Source organism: Gambusia affinis, linkage group LG01, assembly GCF_019740435.1.
Source record: "Gambusia affinis linkage group LG01, SWU_Gaff_1.0, whole genome shotgun sequence".
NCBI classification, from domain to species: Eukaryota; Metazoa; Chordata; class Actinopteri; order Cyprinodontiformes; family Poeciliidae; genus Gambusia; species Gambusia affinis.
In genome coordinates this window covers 22,169,801-22,189,300 of record NC_057868.1, presented here as the reverse complement: position 1 = coordinate 22,189,300, position 19,500 = coordinate 22,169,801, and the positions used below count along the sequence as shown (strand labels likewise).

Sequence of the window (19,500 nt, the reverse complement as noted above, 5' to 3'; positions counted from 1 at the left end):
GATTCTAACTGTTAAAACATAAACAACTTGTCTGTCCGTCGGGTTTGGAAAGAAAATTTGTATCGATTCCAGTCATTGTTCACAAATGTATAGGAAACACTGTATATTGCAAGTTATTAACTTGGCTTACATTTAAAATTTTTAAACAAGGTTATCCAATTATGAAACAACGCCGGTACAATATATTTACAACTACTTTATTGGTTCCACTGTCTCTCCAACAAATTACAGCCAAAAAGTAACTTTATGTGGAAACGACACCATTTCTATGAAAACTAAATGATGTAAATCAACTGAGCTACAACAAAAGAAACTTTCAAAAATGTACATAATATTGAAAGAACAAATTATGAAAAAGGATGACTGCACAAGTCAAAAGGTAAATGTGCTTTAGCAGAAACTATTTAAAATGACATGTCACGAAAAAAAACTGACAACAATGTGTGACAGATTGTGGAAAGCAACTAATATTCTCCTTGCATTCAGTGTTGACATTCAGGTCAGGGTCCAGATGACCCATCACAGTAAGAAGGAGGGATCTCTCCTGGTCTTCCACTGCCGGTGAAGCCCACAGTCTTTATATCACCGGTGGCAGGAAGAACACGTTACAACAGCAAGAGGAATCCGGTTTTCTGCCTGGAATGACTCTGAAAATTTACCCCAGTTGATCTGTTAATGAAAAATTGATTTCATGTAGTTAAAATCTAATTTCACATGTTTAGGTGAAAAACAGTCAAAGGTCCTCACCGTCCAGCCAAGCAAAGTGAGTCTTCTTCCTGAAAACTGGGTCAGACACAATGAAAGGACCTGCAGGTCAATATCAAGGTGAGGTCAGCTGTGTCTCCTGGGTCAGAATCTCCTCCTGGACAACAGCTTCAAGTCCATGCAGAGGCATCTGGAAATAAAAAAACCAAACAAAATAAAAAACAGGTGCATTGCAAGACTGAAACAGGAAGAATGGCTCTGACACATGATGATGGATGAATCTGACCTGTGAGGTTGGTGCTATCCTTTGTACCTGCATGGTGAAGAGCATTAAATAATAATTAACACTTTATCTCTCTCAGTATCTTATCCTTTCATCTCTAATGGTATAAAAAATTATGTCCAAATAATGAATTAAAATGATTATTTATTTAAATCATTTAGGGTTTTAGTCTCATTTGCACATAAAAATACACAAATCAACATTACTAGTTATGTGTAAATTTAAAAAATGAACCTCAGTTTGTGCCTCGGCTGCTTTGGCGAAGGTGTGGTCATCAGCACACAGTCTGTAAAAATACAGATATGTTCTAAGTCATTGTTTCTCAATTCTGGTCCTCAGGCCCCCCTGCCTGCATGTTTTAGGTGTTTCCCTTCTGCCACACATCTGAATTGAATCTTTGGGTGATTAACAGGCTCCTGTAGTACTTGGTGGCTGCAGAAGATGCCATGCAATCATTAGAATCAGCTGTTCTGGTGTAGAGGCACATCTAAAACATGCAGGCAGGGGCCCTGAGGACCGGAATTGGGCAACACTGATCTAAGTGAAAGATGAATGCAAGTCCAAATAACATCAAAACTGCTTCGACCCTTTTAATTCTTCTATCCTGATTTTCTTTCGGACTTAAAAAAAAAAAAAAAAAGCATAGAACAAAAGTACACTGTGAAAACTACAAAGTGATGAACTTTAGCTACAGCTTACCTCACATTTTGCCTCTCATCAACTTTTTCTGCTCTCTCTCCTTTTGTTGTTCTTCTCTGGACCTTTTAAAAAGGACAAATTGAAGGTTTTCTTAAAAAACTGACAGATGTGTAACATGACGTGGTACAGAGCACCATTATTATTCTGACCTCACAGGGACGTTTCTCAAGAGAGAGACACGACCATCTTTGTATTGTCATCATATCACCCTGTGGATTTCACAGGTTCACATTTAATGAAATCTCCAACAGAAAGTATAAACTCATCTGTTTCCTTACCTCACTGAAATCACATGATGCTCCCATTACAAAGTACAGTGTACACTGTTGAGAAAAATGTGATTATTACATCTATAAAGACCATACAACAATATGGTGGGTGGAAGCGGATGTTACCATGACTACAAACGTTAAAACAGTTGCTGGACAGTCCTTGTTCAGACAATCCCTGTGGTGTTTAAGAGAAAATTCAAGAAGGGGGAAGAAAATTAATGTGTCATTATTATAACAATTAAATTGAGGTAAATGAAAACAGCCTTACTCACAGTGTTGATTATAAACATTTAAAGCAGGAATGGTTGGAAATAAACATCTTGTAGCTCTAAAGAACCACAAGTGTCCCATCAGAACATCTCACCTTAACATCATTACAGAACAGATTCTGTCCAGGTCCAGATGACATCTGAAGACAGACTTCTCTGATGATACAAAGTTTTTAAGTTAAAAATTATCAAGGGCATATTTCACAACATAAAAATTACAAACATGTATGAGATTGAAAGACAGAGGTGAGACAACATCTACATACATTGGAGATATGTTTAAACAAGACGTGGTTCATTTCCACTTAAAACAGAGCATGGACACAACGTAACAGCTACTAACATAAAAGAAAAAGGTTTTTACACATCAGGAAATATACAAATGATTGGTAGAAAAAAAGGCATGTTTGAATTAATCACTGTATATTCTTTAACATTATTGTTACTGTTTTGTAGGATTTAATAATTAATTTTCAAACTCACAATGGCTTCCAGATACCAAATATATATTCTGCAAAAAATTAATTGAAATTGTAAAAGTGATCTTGCTCAAGCAGCCAAGGGCAGGTGTTAACTAATTAGATTTACTCAATTACTCTGCAACTTTTGACAAAATAAAAAATTTAAAATTAGGACTATTTTTCCATGTTATACTCTTGAGTAAATTTTGTTGATATGCAACCTAATGCAAGTAACTTAACTGAATGAAGAACACATTTTAATCCATAAAGAAATAAAACACGATACACAGATAAATGTTTATGTTGTTTCTTCTAACCTTAAACACTAGAAAACTGGTAAGTATGTAAAAAAATATTTTATATTTTTCAAGTGTAGTTTTACATACATTTATTGTTCATGCAATACGGGAGAATCTCCTCTCCGTTCCAAATGGATAGGTGGATCTGTATAATAAAAATAAAAAACAAAGTTTGAGTATAAAATACATTTCTCAATTAAACATGTTATCTACTTTACTATTTTTATCTAATGTTGCCCTGCAGGATAATAATTAGCTATGCTACATGCTAAAATTAGCCTTCCCCGCATGAATTACGAATTTCACTAGTTTAGAGCTGTTAATTATATTTTCAACCTAATCTATCGTATTGATTTACTATGTGAAAAAATTTTAAGAAGGTAAAATTACCTTTTCTTGACTTTGTGAGTTTTGTTGATCGTGTGCCGAACACCAGTGGAAGAACCTCTTAAACCGGCGGTTTTCAAAGTGTGAGGCGCGCCTCCCCTGGGGGGCGCCAGAGCACTTTAGGGGAGGCGCGGTGCGAGGGAAAAAGTAAACCGGAAAAGCTATCTGCTTGCTGTCTACTACAAGCAGACAGAAACGTCTTTTACGCACCCGATCAACTCTGTGGATTTAGGAAAAAGTTGGTACTGTGGGGTGCGCGTGTGGAGCGGGGATCAGTGGAAATGTTTCCCCCCTTAGAGGATGTTTTGGCCAGTGACGTCAGTAACGTTACTGACGTCGGACCACTTTTTTCAGTAACGAGTAATCTAACGCATTGCTATTTCAAATCCAGTAGTCAGACTACAGTTACTTATCAAAATCATTTTTGTGTTACTGCGTTACTGTCTTCTTTTGTTATTTAATCGTATTTTCTCTACTCGTCTTGTCGAGTCACCGACGTCTCTATGCGACAGAAATGTAAACAATGGAGGGAGATGAGCATTTTGTTGGTGGAAAAACTGGAACTATTTTCAGTTTCTGTCGCCAAGTCCGATTATTACAAACGGCTTTGGGCTTCATTTTTTTAAAGTCGCTTGCAAATTTAATGAGTGGCGGGTTGCGCCTTTTTGGGCTCGTTTTTGAACGTGAAGTTTCTCATTTGGGGTTGGGAATAAGCAGAGACTCATAATAAATCCCAGAATTTGTCCGTCATTAAGGTAGTCTTACTCAGTCTCTCCTTGTCCATCATTTCCCGGATGATCCGTCCCGCTGTGTCTTTGTTAATGTCAACTTAATTTATTACCTCTGAATGACGTCGAGCTTCGCGTTGCGCTCCAGAAAACTGCAAACATCGAGACCAATATGAACAGCGCAATAAACGTGAAAACAGCCACGAATAAACGTGTCCGGAGTTGGCAATAATTATAATGGCAAGTTAGCACCGTTATAATTATTAATATTACGGTAAGTGTCGCAGCCATCTGAGCTGTGGAGCTGCAGGAGGAGCTCTGTGTGCTGCGACATCAAACTCAGGGGCGTAACGCAGAATCTGGAGGCTGGGGGGAGGGGGGCTTTAAAATCCTTCAGAGTTTTCCAGACAACAGTGGACCACACAAATTACTCATGTTTTTTATTTTTTGTACTGTTTTTTCTACAATCTCCTCTTCAGTTCAACCTTATCAGTGGAGACACATTGTTGATGTTACCATTATAAAATAGCTGACAATTAAGTATTGACAAAGATCAATGTTATTTTCACTTGAGGCAGAGCGTTGTTGTTAGCAGCTGCTGAAAGTAACTAAAAAGTTACTTTTAGTGTAACTTAGTTACTTTCCAAATCAAGTAGTCAGTAATATAACTAAGTTACTTTTTTAAGGAGTAATCAGTAGTCCGATTAAAGTTACTTTTTCAAAGTAACTATGCCTCACTGGTTTTGGCCAGAGTGGGGCTGAAGGTGGAGTTTTTACAACTCCACCCCCCCCCCCCCCGTGGAGGGGGGGCGCAGCAGGCATTGTGCTCCTTGGAGGGGGGCTCACCCTTTCATACTTTGAAAACCCCTGTCTTAAACTTCTTTCTTTCTTCTTCGTTTCCTCTTAACCCCGCGTCTTTAAGGTATTTATACTAGTGATTATGAAAACAGCGCCCCCTTCATTTCCGGAATGCAATAGTCCCATTTCCAAATAAGGTATGGGACTGACGGAAAGGTCCGTCCCCGCCCCTTTCTGTTTGCTGCAGCGAAGTCCTTCTCGAAGATCCAGAGGGTTCAACCGGAACCCTGTTGGGGTTCCGGTTGAACCCCAAGAGGTGGGGTTCAACCGGACAGGTCAGTAGTCCATTACAGGGCAAAGCAGAGACACACAAGACAAGCCTAAGGCGTGGGTGTTCATGGTCCTTTAGAGACACAGCTGAAATTTTATTCTATTAATTAAAGGGAAATGCATATGAATTACTTTTTATTTTTTTAAAGAAGTTAATAATTCGGTTTCAAATTTCTTTGAAACCGAACTGATCTGTTCCCCCTATTGCTCAGCTTAATGGCAGAATGCATTGTTACAATTTTTCTAAACTGTAATAGATTTCCCCAAAATTAAATGTTAAAAATACGCAATACATCTAGAAGAACAGAGAAAAACAAAACCAACCGCGCCAAAGATTACGGTAAGCTTACGTCATCATTGTTGGACCACTGGGAGCAAGCGAAAAACAATACGTTGCGTCTGTTTAAATGCAGTTTTAAAGGTAAACTGGTTGAAATCTTTTCTTATGAATGGAAATAGTATCTGGTATTGTCTCCCCAAAGGTTTGTTTAAAAAGATTGGTTGCATAGATTTTGTTCTTAGATGTGACTTTGATGTCAACAGACTTCCTGTTAAGTTATCTGCCTTTCACAAGCAGGTTTTGTTGTGTTGGAAACTAATGTACACACACAACTTTACTCCTCACCAAACTCCCATCTGGAACAACAGATATGTGTTACACAGGAATAAGTCTCTGTATTTGGATCACTGGATGGAAAAAGGTATTTGGTCCATAAGACATTTACTTAATAACAGTGGAGATTGGTTGTCTTATGACGAATTTTGCTTGTTGTACAATTTGAACTGCTTACGTACTCAATTTAACACAGTGAAGAACTCTATCCCCACTGCAGTCAAATATCTGGTTCAAAATATAAATATTCACTCAGCTAACCTTCAGTTACCATCTCTTCAACTGTTTGGAGTTAACCTTTTGGACAAAAGTAACTCTAACAAGCGGATGCGTCAGCATCTAACTAATTTTATATTTCCTGTCAAACCAAATAAAAACTCCATTTTAAATCTGTTTTCTGATTCAGAGGTTAATAAGTGGAGAACTGTTTACCTTAAATACCCTCTGAGTCCTAAAGTTAAAGAAGTTCACTTTAAAATTCTCAATAACATTTTTCCATCCAGGGAACTATTAAGACAAAGATTCAACTTTGATACCAACAGCTGTACCTTTTGTGACAATGACATTGAAACTACAGATCATCTCTTTTTCTATTGTGTGCATACTGGAACATTTTGGAGAAACTTCCAGGACTGGATCTCATCAAAACTTTCCCTGCATTGTTCCTTAAAAAGAGAGGATATAATATTTGGAACCACCCACAGAGACAGAAGAATTGACCTCATTCTTAACAACCTGCTGATCCTCGCCAAATTCTTCATCCACTCCTGTAAATGGGGAAATAGAAATCCTGACTTTTCTGCCTTTAAAAACCTCCTTATGGTCAACCACTTCAGAACCTTAAAACTGTTGAAAAACAAGCAGGGAATACAACTTTTGAATGCCTATATTGATCTAAATTTATTTGAGGTTTAATGCCCCTTTGTTTTGTTTTGTCTTGTTTTGTCTTTTTTGTTTATTTTAGTCTCTGCTATCACTTTGTTTGATGTCTGACTATTTTAACTTATAATTTTATTTTACTTTCTTTATTTTTATGTTTTTTTATTTTTTATTTTTTTATTGTGTTATAATTATGTGTGCCATGAGCCTGTAGGTCTTGTTTTCTTCTTGCGTGTACATGCCTAGTGGTATTGTAAACTTATTCAAACTGTTTAATAAAGTAAAAAATAAAAAAAAAAAAAAAAACAATACGTTGCGTCATTCACGTGCGCCACGAGGCTTTGGTATCCTCGGCAACATCACGGAATTAGCCGCTTTTTTGGTTGTTAAGAAGATTATAATATACCCATTTAAGTTTGTTTGCTTTGCTGCCAGTGTTCTCTGAAAATAGGATGTAATTTTAATTCTTGACATTTCTACCAAACATCGACACAAAAGAGGAATGTTAAGCTACTAGCAGCAAAACGAATACTTCACTGCTTCTTAAACAGAGCTAGCCAAAGAAACATTTTTCCTCTAATCTCTTTGTTGGGAAATTAACAATGACAACTCTGACAAGACAAGACCTTAACTTTGGACAAGGTAAGACAATCAAGTTAATAAAACTATGAGTTAGTTTTATTTTTGGATGCTGTGTGCTCTGAGTCCCCGGTAAACAGCAGCACGTTTCATATCTTTTGTTGTTTTAATAGAGGGCATTCGGACAATATTTGAAGCATATTAGAGAGATGAAATAAGTCCAAATGTATTCTATAAAACTATAGCATATATTTCGATAGTATATATGGGATTTTTCATTATCATAATATAAAACAGAGTCAGATATTTTAGCGGGGTATGATTTTAACATAAAATTCTAACCCTAACTCATTTATGAGGTTCAGTCATTTTTCTAAAACCTAAATATTTGAGACCTGGTGTGTAAATAAAACAAAAATGTTCACTCCGAATGTGAAAACCCTGATCATACATATACCACGTGAATGAGAAACAATATATATTTCATCTTTGTTGTTTATTGTGCAATGCCTAAACCTCTTGAACTTTTATTCACCTTTTGTCACATTATAACCACAAACTTCAGCTGTTTTGATTGGATTTCTTTAGAAAAGGTGTGGCTTATGCAAGTATTTACACTCCTAGATTTCATACTATGCAGAACCATCCTTTGCTAACCGTGTGTCAAAGTGCAGTTTTAGTTTTCTGCTAATGTTTATTACTACTAGATTTGACTAATGTAACATCATTAAATAACTTCCTGTAGCAGTTTGGTTTATGTTTGTCATCCTCCTCCCTTGAACAGTGCATAAGTGGCCTGATTCAGAGTTACTCCTCTCTTCCAGTGGTTGCTGATATTTTGTGTGAGTTCCTGGAAGTCGCGATTCATCTCATCCTGTACGTGCGTGAAGTCTATCCCTCTGGAATCTTTCAGAAGAGGAAGAAATACAACGTACCTGTGCAGGTAGAGACTTCTGAAGAAATGCATGACACATCTAAGACGGATCTGCTTGACTGTCTTCTGTTTTTGGCACAATTATCCTCAGATGTCCTGTCACCCTGAGCTGAATCAGTACATCCAAGACACTTTACATTGTGTGAAGCCACTCATCGAGAAGGTAAGACGAGTTCGCCTTGTTTTTTTTGTTTTTTTTCTCTGCGGCGGCGCTGATGGTTTATCATGTTTACGTCATAGAACGACGCAGAGAAAGTGGTCGTGGTCATCATGGACAAAGAGCATCATCCGGTCGAGAGATTTGTGTTTGAGATCTCCCAGCCTCCTCTGCTCTCAATCAGGTTTCCAGCCTCTTTTTGGACCAGCAATACCCAAAAAGCAGCTACCTTTTGTCAAAGTCACTTTAATTGTATTTGTGATCACTAACTGGAGTAATTGATTGACACAGCTCAGACACTTTGCTGTCACACGTGGAGCAGCTGCTGAGAGCGTTCATCCTGAAGATCAGTGTGTGTGACGCTGTTTTGAACAACAACCCCCCAGGTGAGAGGAGTTATCATTATAAGCTCCTAAACGGTAAACACAAATAGAATAATAATCATAATGTGTTAAACGTTGATTTGATAGGTCAACAGTGACAGATTTTTTGTTGACAGAATCATAATCCATTTTATTTATGGTTTTGGTTGTTCTTGGTTTTTATTTTCTTGCTTGTCTTATTTGCTCTTTTCAGTTGTTTTATTTTGGATATTTAAAATGTCTTCCAGTTCCAGTGTGGTGTGTTCTGTACAAAATTATTATTATTATTATTATTATTATTATTATTATTATTAATTTGCCTGTGACAATTTATTGGCCCGAAAAATTTGCTATCATGACAGGCCTGGTCGACAGCAGTACAAAGATGTTGAAATGATAAAAAAGCAGTGAAATGTGTTGTTTGTGCCTCAGGTTGTTCTTTCGCAGTGCTTGTGCACACCAGAGATGCTGCTACGCGCAACATGGAGAAGGTTCAAGTCATTAAGGTGAGTGTTTTTCAGGACTGTAAAATTATTTATAGTCCTACGTCTTTTCACATCTTGTTTACAAAACAACAATCTTCCACATACTGTAATGGAATTTGTTTTACGTGAGATTAAAACATGTCATTTGCATTTATGTTCAGCCTCCTTTGCTCTGATCCCCTCCAAATAAAATGTACTTGCTAATTATAGGTCAGCCTGTTTTCCAGAAGTAAACGAGAAAGTGACGTGTTTTAGGCAAAGTGCTGTTAGGGCAGCTTTCTAAAACCTGACTAACAGAGTTATAAAGCAAAGCAGACTGCCTGGAAACTCCGGGGGAACCAATATCAGTCACTGGCAAAACTGAAACCAAAGAAAAATAACCAAAGAAATCCCAAAACAAAAAATAAACAAGTACATACAAAGCATGCTGGTGATAAGTTGTGACGTAATTAGAGTTTGTTTACTTTATATCGAGATGTGTGTTACTTTCTTATAGAGTGCATCCAGGAAACATTCACAACACTTTTGTTATGTTCCAATCTTATTCCAGATTGAATTAAATTATTGTCTTTCCTCAAAATTCTACACAAATATTGAGTTATGACTATGTGGGAGAAAGGTGTGGATATGTTTTCAAATTTATTGAAAATAGGAGAGAGTGGTTGATTTAAAACAATTTGTGTGGAAAAAGCGAGACGCTGTCAATACTTTCCAGATGCTGAAAAACAGCAATGTGCAAATTACTAACAGGTAGATTTTAAAGTACAAAAATATTTAAATAAATTTGGGTATTTTTTTTTTTTATTGAACTATTTTCAACAGATTTTTTTCCATTAATAGTCTGAAATAATCCCTCTTCTCTCAATAAGAACCTCTTCAGAACTCTCCATCTCATTAAGGTTAAATGTAATAAATAAGTAATTACAATTTGGGAAACTTTCTAGTTCTAGCTGTGATTTCTTACTTTTCAGGTTCAGTTTGATTTATTTTCTTAATCCTCTTATTTAAAGAAATACACCATTTTTTTTTAACATTAGACCTAATTCAGTTTAAATTTAATATCTAGTTCAACTTTCCATTTAACTTTCTTTTAATTGTAACAAAATATGAAAGGAATTTGTTCAACCCTAGTTCTTCTTGCCATTTGACATCAGCTAGAAATCAAATTTGGACATTTGAGCATGAACTGTCTGTCACATCACAGTTAAATATGTAGTAATTGGAATGTGACAAAATGTGAAAAGGTTGACTTTGCTATAAAATGTAAACACAAAACAAGCATTTTCACGGGTTTAGTCACATTTACATCTACAGGATTTTCCATGGATCGTCGCAGACGAGCAGGAAGTTCACATGAAGGAGCCGAGACTCATTCCACTGAAATCCATGACGTCCGACATAGTGAAGGTCAGCTGAGAGAAAAACAAAACAAGAATCACTGTGATGTTCAAACGTTTTAGAACATTTCCTGTGAAGCGGTTTGCCAAAATGTCGTTCATGTCATGTGTTTAGGCTTCTCTGTTTACTGCTCCTCATATTTGTTTGTTTGGCTGCCACAGATGCAGCTCTATGTGGAGGAGAGAGCCCAGAAAACGTAGCGAGAGACGACAGATCGCGCTGTGAAAAGCTCATCGGCGACAGCTGCACATCATAAGCAGAATATTCATCACAGCCTGTCGGTGCAAGATGAGTTCATCTGAAAACGTGGCGTCAGGAAATGTGAAACTTACCTGATGGGATATATCTGAGGTGGTTTCCTTTTGATGCGTCTGGCTTTGCGAGTCAGACTGAAACACTGGGATGCCGTTCGCCAAATCCTAAATGAAATGTGTTGTTTGGAAAGGAGATTTTCTGTGTGAAGTTGTAGCTCCAGTGAGAGTACCATTAATACAATTCAAGATGTGTTTTTTTTTTTTTTTTTTTGTAAAAGTACTGTTTGGTCCTGTCTGCTTAATGAACAGTTTTTAACAACTTGTTGTCCATTAAAAAATTACGCCATGAATTTAACATGATTGACCTGTCAAAACCTGAACTTACATTAGTTGGCTTCAAGAAGTGCCTATGTATTCATGTGTTGCCAAATCATGATGTGTTGAAATGCCATTGTTCTGAAATGATTTACAATTAAAAAGCATTGCATTCTTTCTATATGGCCATGTTCTTGGACCGATCGGCCACCAACCTGTTGGATGAGATCAAACCCCATGATCAGTACAGGAGACTCATAATGGAACTAATATTTAGTTTTCCAAAACAATTCATAGAATGAACCGTTCCTGCATAATAGAAGTCTGTCTCTAAGGGTTTTGCTTGACTGAGGTGGCTTCTTTATTCTTTTAGGTGCATGCACATGGTTGATCTTTGATGACCTCACAAAATATTTATTACCGTAATATCTTTTAAAATGATAGCGGCACAAATGAAAAGTTTTGCTGCACAAACATTTGACACCAAATTTGTGTAATTTGAAGGTGAGGAGCCAACTTCACTCAAGTTATCTTATTCTATTCCAGCAACAAATACTTTCCCTAATGTGTTTATTATAATTCACTAAAATGTCTCTATACCTCACTCTCATAGTTTCTCTTATCTATTCCAGGGTTTACACACTTTCAAATCACTGCACATCATTTTCTATACCTGCTTAATCCTGTTTAGTGTTGAAGGGAGACTAGAGTCTGTTCCACAAATCCCAGATTAACAAGTTCAACCACCACAGATCCAGAAATGGACCACCATGGGCAAAGAAAACCTTCAAAAAGCCACATGTACGTAGCTTATACTACCATAAATAGAACCAGTGTCTGCAGGTTAAATGGCTCATTTATAGTTTCCTGTTTTCATTTTTCAGGATTATGCTTTTTTTCCCCGCCCAACACATCTCGAAAAGTACTTTTCAAATTTAGGATGTGCAAAGTATGGATGGATAAGAGTTTTTTTATTTTGTATGACGTTAGATTCTGTTGTCTTTGCAATTACAATTTTGTGCATTTACATAAGCTTATAGACTCTTAAATCGGTCCTACAAACTGATTCAACAGTATCTGTCATTGCTTTAAGCATCAGCTTTAATAACTGATTATTACACTGCTATAGTGTTTGTGCTTAGTCAATCAGTGTCACAGTTAGGAATAATGTTGCTATCAAACCTGCTGTTAGATGGTTGTTTTTACTTTCCCCAAGCAGTGGTACTCTAGTAAAAATATAAGCTCAATTTAGAACTATTATAAACAACAAAAGTACATGAGGGTCTAAAACTTGAAGGTTGGTGAAAATCTAGATTGCACTGCAGTAGAGTCAGCAAAATGTGAGCTTCCTGCCTCAGCACTGCTGATAATAACTTATTGGTCATTAACGAGCCTTTACTAATATCGTAATTATTTCTGTCAGGAGAGTTAGAGCAGAGAGGAGAGACGGATTTAAATGCTTCATTAACGGTTCAAAATCAACATGACATTCATAGACATAAGTGCATAAACTTCTGACTGGAACTTTGGATAAGGTGGCTGCTGAACTACAAAACTTTATTTGAATATCACATGATTCCTCATGGAAATTTCTTTATAATTGAAATTAAGGATCAACTGTGACCTTAGAAAAAAAATTTATGGCCCTGATTTAATAATTCAAATGTTGAATAGGACAGATTTTGCATGTAAATATTAAAGATGATAAAGTAAAGGATAATAGGTTGCCTTATATTTTAAATTAAGAACCGTGCCTCTGTTAATTATTTAACAAAACGTGGTACAGGACAAGTTTTACAGAGAGGCTTTATTTATCTTATATATTCTACCTCCAATTATTGTCCCCCAACACCCTGGTAAAAACCTTTACTACAAATAAATCTTTAGTATGGAGACATCATGAACCCCCAGATGATTGGCCTTCTTGTAGCTCTGTAGCAATAAGCTTTTGATTTATTTTTGTCCTCCCTAATTATCATATCCATTGTTACAAATACACTTTCCTCTTTCAGATTGATTTTGACTTTTAAATTATTGCTCTTGTAGCAAAAAGGGTCAAATTTAGGCTCATAACGGTTCATTTAGCCCTTTTCTGAGTTATGGGGGAAGGAAAAGAATAATCCATTAAAACCATGTTCTCTTGTCTTGCTCATTTTGAAGGGTAACAGTAACTCTTTATCACCTCATATTCCATCCATTCATCAATTTTCTGTTCACCCTTGTCCCTAATGGTACGGATGAGGATTAGGGCCTCCGAAAAAAAAAAAAAATTCTGACTTTAAAGTCAGAATTATTTTTTTTTTCAGTGGCCCTAATCCTCTTCCGTACTAATGGGGTCAGGAGGGTTGCTGGTGCCAATCTCCAGCTACGTGCTGGTCGAGAGGCGGGGTTCACCCTGAACAGGTCGCCAGTCTGTCGCAGGGCAACACAGAGACATTCAGGACACACAACCATTCACACACACACTCACACCTGGGGAGAGTTTAGAGAGACCAATTAACCTGACAGTCATGTTTTTGGACTGTGGGAGGAAGCCGGAGAACCCGGAGAGAACCCACCATGCACAGGGAGAACATGCAAACTCCATGCAGAAAGACCCCGGGGCGGGAATCAAACCCAGACCCTTCTTGCTGCAAGGCAACAGCTCTACTAACTGCACCACTGTGCAGCCCCACATCATATTCCACAAGGGCAAAAAGAAAAAAAATAACAACTTATAAATTAATGTCTTACATGCTTATTAACTTTATGTATAAAAATGTTAAAATAAAAGAGACATTAGTAAAAGTTAAACACTGTTGCCATGACTGCTTTCCAAAGTCCAAAAACATGACCGAGTCCAGGAAGTACCTGGTCTCACGGCCAATGACCGCTGGAGATCAAACCCTCTCTGGTCCGGCACGAGTACCATTTAATATTTCTTAAGAGATACTGAGAATACATCTCAAATCTGAGCATCTTTTTAAACTCCTCTTTAAAAGCTTCACTTATTTTTTTTCTTATTCTTAACTTAGAAAATACAGATTTGTTTCCTCCTGAGGTACTGAAAGACTGATGTGATTCAAAGCAGATTATTACAGTGAGGCTTACCATTTCAATACTTAAGAGCTAGGTTTAGTAACAAAACAATTATGTTACCAGGATTTCTTGTTAAAGAAATAACAGTAATAAAAAAAACATTTCCATTTACTTGCAAAACATCTTTCTATTGCATCATCCAAGTCTTTCCTATCTGTGTTGTGGTGCATCAAACCACTGGATCAGGATGAGTCCTGGATGAGGGATGAATCAAATCATGTCAAATCTGTATTTGATGCTCATTTATCTGAAATGTGTCGGGTTGTGGGCAGTATACCGAGATACGGACGGGACTGATCCCAAACCAATCCTAGCCGACACGGTAAACAACGTAAAGAGACGCCATCTTGGATTCCTGCTTCAGGATTCCTTCTCTGTGTGACTATCAAACATTTTATCTCCAGTAAAGCTCAGGCTGAAAGACTCTACAGAGACTGCAACTCTAATAATATAAAGTCATTACCTCTCACAATGAGTAGTTATGATTAAATAAAATGATCCTCCTCCAACACATACACAGCTGTCTACCCTTACAAAAAAATCCCATGAAAATCACATGTGATTTTCATGGGATTTTTTTGTAATTAAATACATATTTAATTAACTTTGGTTCCTGCACAGTAAACTTCAAAGGTTTTTCAGTAGCAAAGCTCTCAGTGAACTTTAGGCAACTCTGGTCTATACGTATTCCTGTCTAATATTTTTATTTATTTTATTAAAAAGTGTCTTTCTGCTGAGTAAAAAGTTAGCAAAGTTAGCAAATTACTTCCTTTTTCAGAAATAACTTCTGGTAAAGGAAGTTTTAGTAACCTATCAGTGTCTGACATTGGTCTGAGGAACGTTTAACTCACTCTTGTGTATTTCAGGTCACCCCACTACATTTCATGTAGATAAAGATCTGAGTTTTGACTAGGCCATTCCATTTCTTAATTCTCAGCCAGCTGCACTGTGGAAATAAGTATTCCTAGCAGTACAAATTCCCATAACACTTCAACTGCTTTTTTCTTTAATCCTGTGTGTTCTTTGTCTTCTTACACAAGACATTAGTGTAACAAATGTCTTGTGACAGATAAGGGATTAGTGGCCTCGTTTTGATGTTACAAACTTATTGTGTTTTCCTGATTAATGCCTTTAATTGCACGATACTGTCAAATACTTTCTGTATCGGTAAGATTCTGTCTTCTGCTTCTCACTTTTTTGAAGTCGTGTAATAAGTAAGACATGACACTGCATCTTGCTAAGGGTTTTTAAAAGTGCATGTGTAAGACTCACACTGAACGCAACGTCCTGAGTGGTCCTGGATTTGGAGGCACTGATCCTCATCCCGGTCACTTCACACTCAGCTGTGAAGATGCCATGACCTAATGGCATCAGGACTTCATGATGCCATTAGGACCACATCATCTGCAAAAAGCAGAGACATGGGCCTAAGGCTACCAAATCAGATTCCCTCAATACCTTGGCTGCACCTAGAACAGAATCTGTAACAAAGGGCAACCTTGGCAGAGTCCAACTCTCACTGGAAATGAGCCCGACTTACTGCTGGTAATGCAGACCAAGCTTTGACACTGGTTATATAGGGAACTAAAAGCCCATTTCAAAGGGCCTAGTACTCTACATTCCCAGAGTAGCCCCCAGAGGATTGCCAAAGGGACAATGTCAAACGGATTCTCACCCAAACATAGACTGTTTGGGTGAAAACTCCCACGCACCCTTTAGAACCCTGCTGAGAGCGTAAAGCTGGTCCAGTGTTCCATGGCTGGGACAAAAATTGCACTGCTCTTGCTCAAACAGCCAAACTCATCCTCCCTCACGTAGGAGGAAGGACCCTGCCGCGTTGTCCACCGTTTAACTCCAAAGTACATTTACCAAGACAAGTATGCCCACTCCTGCTCTGTGCCTCTCAGTGGCACCTCCAGTGTAAAAGAGTGTTCAATCCTTGTCAAAGAGTGTTCAATCCTTGTCAAAGAGTGTTCAATCCTTGTCAAAGAGTGTTTCTAGAGCCAGAGCAGTGCGTCGAGATGAGTCCCACTAGTTAAAACCTTTCAACCTCACACACCAGCTACGGCTTCTTCCCCACTAGAGCGCTGACATACCACATACTGAGATATTAGTATATATACAATAATAATTTGCTATAAAATAATAGGTTAGACAAAAAGCCAATTTTACAAACTATTCCTTAGAAAGGAACTTCTATTGGTTCATAATGGCAGTCATTTCCAACATCATAAAATGTTGTTATAACCGCTGCTTGAAAAATTCCCAGCAGGGTGTATTTACCTGCAAACAAAAGGCCGTCTGCACACGTACTCCACCAACTCTTACGATTAGCAGAAGTAGAAGTTTCAGGCTGCGTAGATTTGTTTAAAGATTTAGGTACAATTACCAAAGTTTCAGCTTGAGAAGTATTTGTAGTTGAATTCCTTACCTGCCTACATTTGCATTTTAAAGTTTGTGTTTGAGGTAATGATATAGATGAAGTCTGAAGCTGCTTTGGTTTATAAGTTGTAGCTTCAGTCCGGGTCGATTTCTCCATCAATTTGGAAACCAAATGTTCAGTCTGGGTCGATTTCTCCATCAATTTGGAAACCAAATGTTCAGTCTGGGTCGATTTCTCCATTAATTCAGTAGTTAAATGTTCTGTCTGGGTCGACTTGTCCATTAGTTCAGTAGTTATATATTCAGTCTGGGTAGATTTATCCATTAAATCAGTAGTTACATGTTCAGTCTGAGTGGACTTTTCTGTAAAGATTTTAGGTTGCTGTTGGGTTTCAACTGCAACCTTATCTACTGATAAGTTTGGTGTTATGAGCAGAACTGTATGTTCTCCAACAGCATCAAATTGGTCTTTGATACTTTGTGCAACTTCTTCTGGAAGTCCTGGCCACTCTTGCTTTAATTGAAGCTGCACTTTCAAGTCCCTGTTTGAATCTCTCAGATACTCCATCAACTCATACATTTCTCCTATCGTGAGCTCATGTTTCGCTTTCTCAGCAAGAAGTTTGCTGTTTTCTTTCTCTAAGTTCAACATCTTTTCCACAAAACTCTCTTGTGCTTTTTTTGAAATCACATCTTCATCCATCAATGCTTCAATCTTCAATTTAAGGCCACTGTTTTCTACTTTTAATCCATCATTCTCCTCTTTCAAAGAGAATATATACTTTGATCTTTGTTCTTCTGTATCGATTATCTGATCGTTCAGTGTTCTTGATGTCGAAAGTCTGTGTTGCAATTCTGCTATTCTGTGTAAATGCCTTTTTGTTTCACTTTTGTGTTGATTTTCCTTGATTTCAGCCTGAATTTCTGCCTGATATAAAGCTTCTCTCAACTGTTTAATCTCCTGCTCATATTTTAAACACCTTTTTTCAAGTCCTTTTAACTCATCGGACTGCTGCTGGTTGAGTTGTTGATATGTTTCACAAACCTGATTGTTTTTCATTCTCTCTGATCAGTTTTTCCCAAGATTTAAAAAAAGTTTCTTCCGAAAGAGATTCTTTTCTTGCAATGAGAGGAAAGGTGAATACAAACTATATAAACATTCTACGTGACCAACATTTAATGCGTCATAACGACATCCGGTTCTGAAGATCTGTGCTACTTTGTGCGTCAAGATAGCTGTCTGTTGCGTACAAAGCGTGTTCTGGTATCGCTCTGAGCATGCGCAGTGCCACGATGTAGGCTTGATAGTCCGAAGAACCAGCGCCATAGAGATGAAGAGAGTAAGGACAGCCACTGAACGCGGTACCGGACCGTGTAGCTCTCAATAGGTCCAAACATCTCAGCGCTGTTAGTCAGTTTGAATGTTTTCTGCCACGTCACGCAAATAAATTTCTTTTCTTACTTTCTCCCACAACGCCGGTAATTATTGAACAACAATGAACTGATTCCTTCACTTTGCATTTTATCAATGCACTTTTAGACGCGACGGGGATAATTATCAACGTTATATCGAAGGAAAAGAGACTAACACATCGTGGACTAAATCAGAGTCTATGAAATACACTTTACATAGGCGTGTCTACAGTGTTTTATAATAACGTTATGCACGTAAATATAAAAAAAACAGGAGTAACAATAACCATTGTAGTTTTCTGATGCCCTCTGTATATGGTAGCATGAGACTGCTATAACTCATCGTCTGTGCCAGCAATTAGACCTATTACAGTTTACCTTCAGATCTATATTCTACAAAGAAATTTATATATATATTTAAATCCAGATATCACAGATGGAAAATTAGCGCAATGGACAGTTAAATTAATTAAAGAAGTTTTAAATTACTTAGAACAATGTGTAGCTGTAGATGTTTTGACTTACAACCTGGGATGAATTCTTCATTTCTGTAGTGTTACGGCTACAGTGGGTCTCTGGCCTTTTTCCTTGTAGGGTCCTTGTTGTTAGTCCAACAGTTTTGTGGCCTTTGAGACCTACATGGGCATGGAAATATGTTAATATAGACAGATCACTATCAAATATTAAGAAAAGAAATATAACGGATATCTGCCAAGAATTTTATAATAAAATACAGAATAAATATGATGATGATTATTTGCAAATTTATACTGATGGTTCGAAAGACCCCAAAAATGGAACAACCAGTGTATCAGTAGTGATTCCTGAATTAAAGATTAATATTTCAAAAAGGACATCTAACTATCTCATGCAGTAGAATTATGTGCCATATTATTAGCCTTAGAATGGGTGGAGGATACTAATATAAATAAAATAATAGTTTGTAGTGATTTATTATCTGCATTGTTGAGTATTGAAAAGGGAAGTACAAATAATCATAAAAATATATTATATGAGATTATGGCTGTTCATCAAAGATTATATGAACAAAATAAAAATGTAATATTATTTTGGACTCCTGCTCATGTGGGTATTTTGGGTAATGAAAGAGCAGATAGGTTGGCTAAGGAGGCTATTAAAAAAGAAGATATTGATATGCCAATAAAGTTATCTAAATCTGAAGGCAAAAGTAGAGTTTGGAGAGAAAGTAAGAAGATATGGAAAATTAGGTGGGATAATGAAATAAATGGAAGGCATTTGTATAAGATACAAAATACAGTTGATGTAGTAAGGATTAGAGCAGGGGTCTCAGACTCATGACCCCAACCAACTCGGCCCTCGACGATAGTTTGTGGCCCCCACCTTAATATGAAAGTTTAATGTTAGTGTGGCCCGCGAGCAGTGATGTCAGTAACGCGTT

The 19,500-nt window shown here is 37.2% G+C and overlaps 2 protein-coding genes and 1 long non-coding RNA gene across 3 annotated transcripts; 1 reads left to right on the top strand and 2 right to left on the bottom strand.

The window, feature by feature from the left end:
- Nucleotides 1-181: 181 nt before the first annotated feature.
- On the bottom strand, nt 182-985 carry LOC122831128. Its single transcript, XR_006370648.1, has 2 exons — nt 748-985; nt 182-669 (listed from the first exon to the last, which is right to left on the bottom strand). It is a non-coding gene; the product is annotated as an uncharacterized LOC122831128 (long non-coding RNA).
- A 6,047-nt stretch (nt 986-7,032) lies between these two features.
- Nucleotides 7,033-11,384, top strand: mad2l2 (mitotic arrest deficient 2 like 2). Its single transcript, XM_044116955.1, has 8 exons — nt 7,033-7,365; nt 8,127-8,245; nt 8,328-8,399; nt 8,477-8,577; nt 8,685-8,779; nt 9,188-9,261; nt 10,555-10,647; nt 10,800-11,384. Exons 1-8 carry the CDS (start codon nt 7,326-7,328, stop codon nt 10,836-10,838), a joined length of 633 nt encoding a protein of 210 aa, XP_043972890.1. The 5' UTR covers nt 7,033-7,325; the 3' UTR covers nt 10,839-11,384.
- A 4,333-nt stretch (nt 11,385-15,717) lies between these two features.
- LOC122831035 (M protein, serotype 5-like) lies at nt 15,718-17,809 on the bottom strand. Its single transcript, XM_044116943.1, has 2 exons — nt 16,717-17,809; nt 15,718-16,638 (listed from the first exon to the last, which is right to left on the bottom strand). Exons 1-2 carry the CDS (start codon nt 17,725-17,727, stop codon nt 16,468-16,470), a joined length of 1,182 nt encoding a protein of 393 aa, XP_043972878.1. The 5' UTR covers nt 17,728-17,809; the 3' UTR covers nt 15,718-16,467.
- Between the last annotated feature and the right edge of the window lie 1,691 nt (nt 17,810-19,500).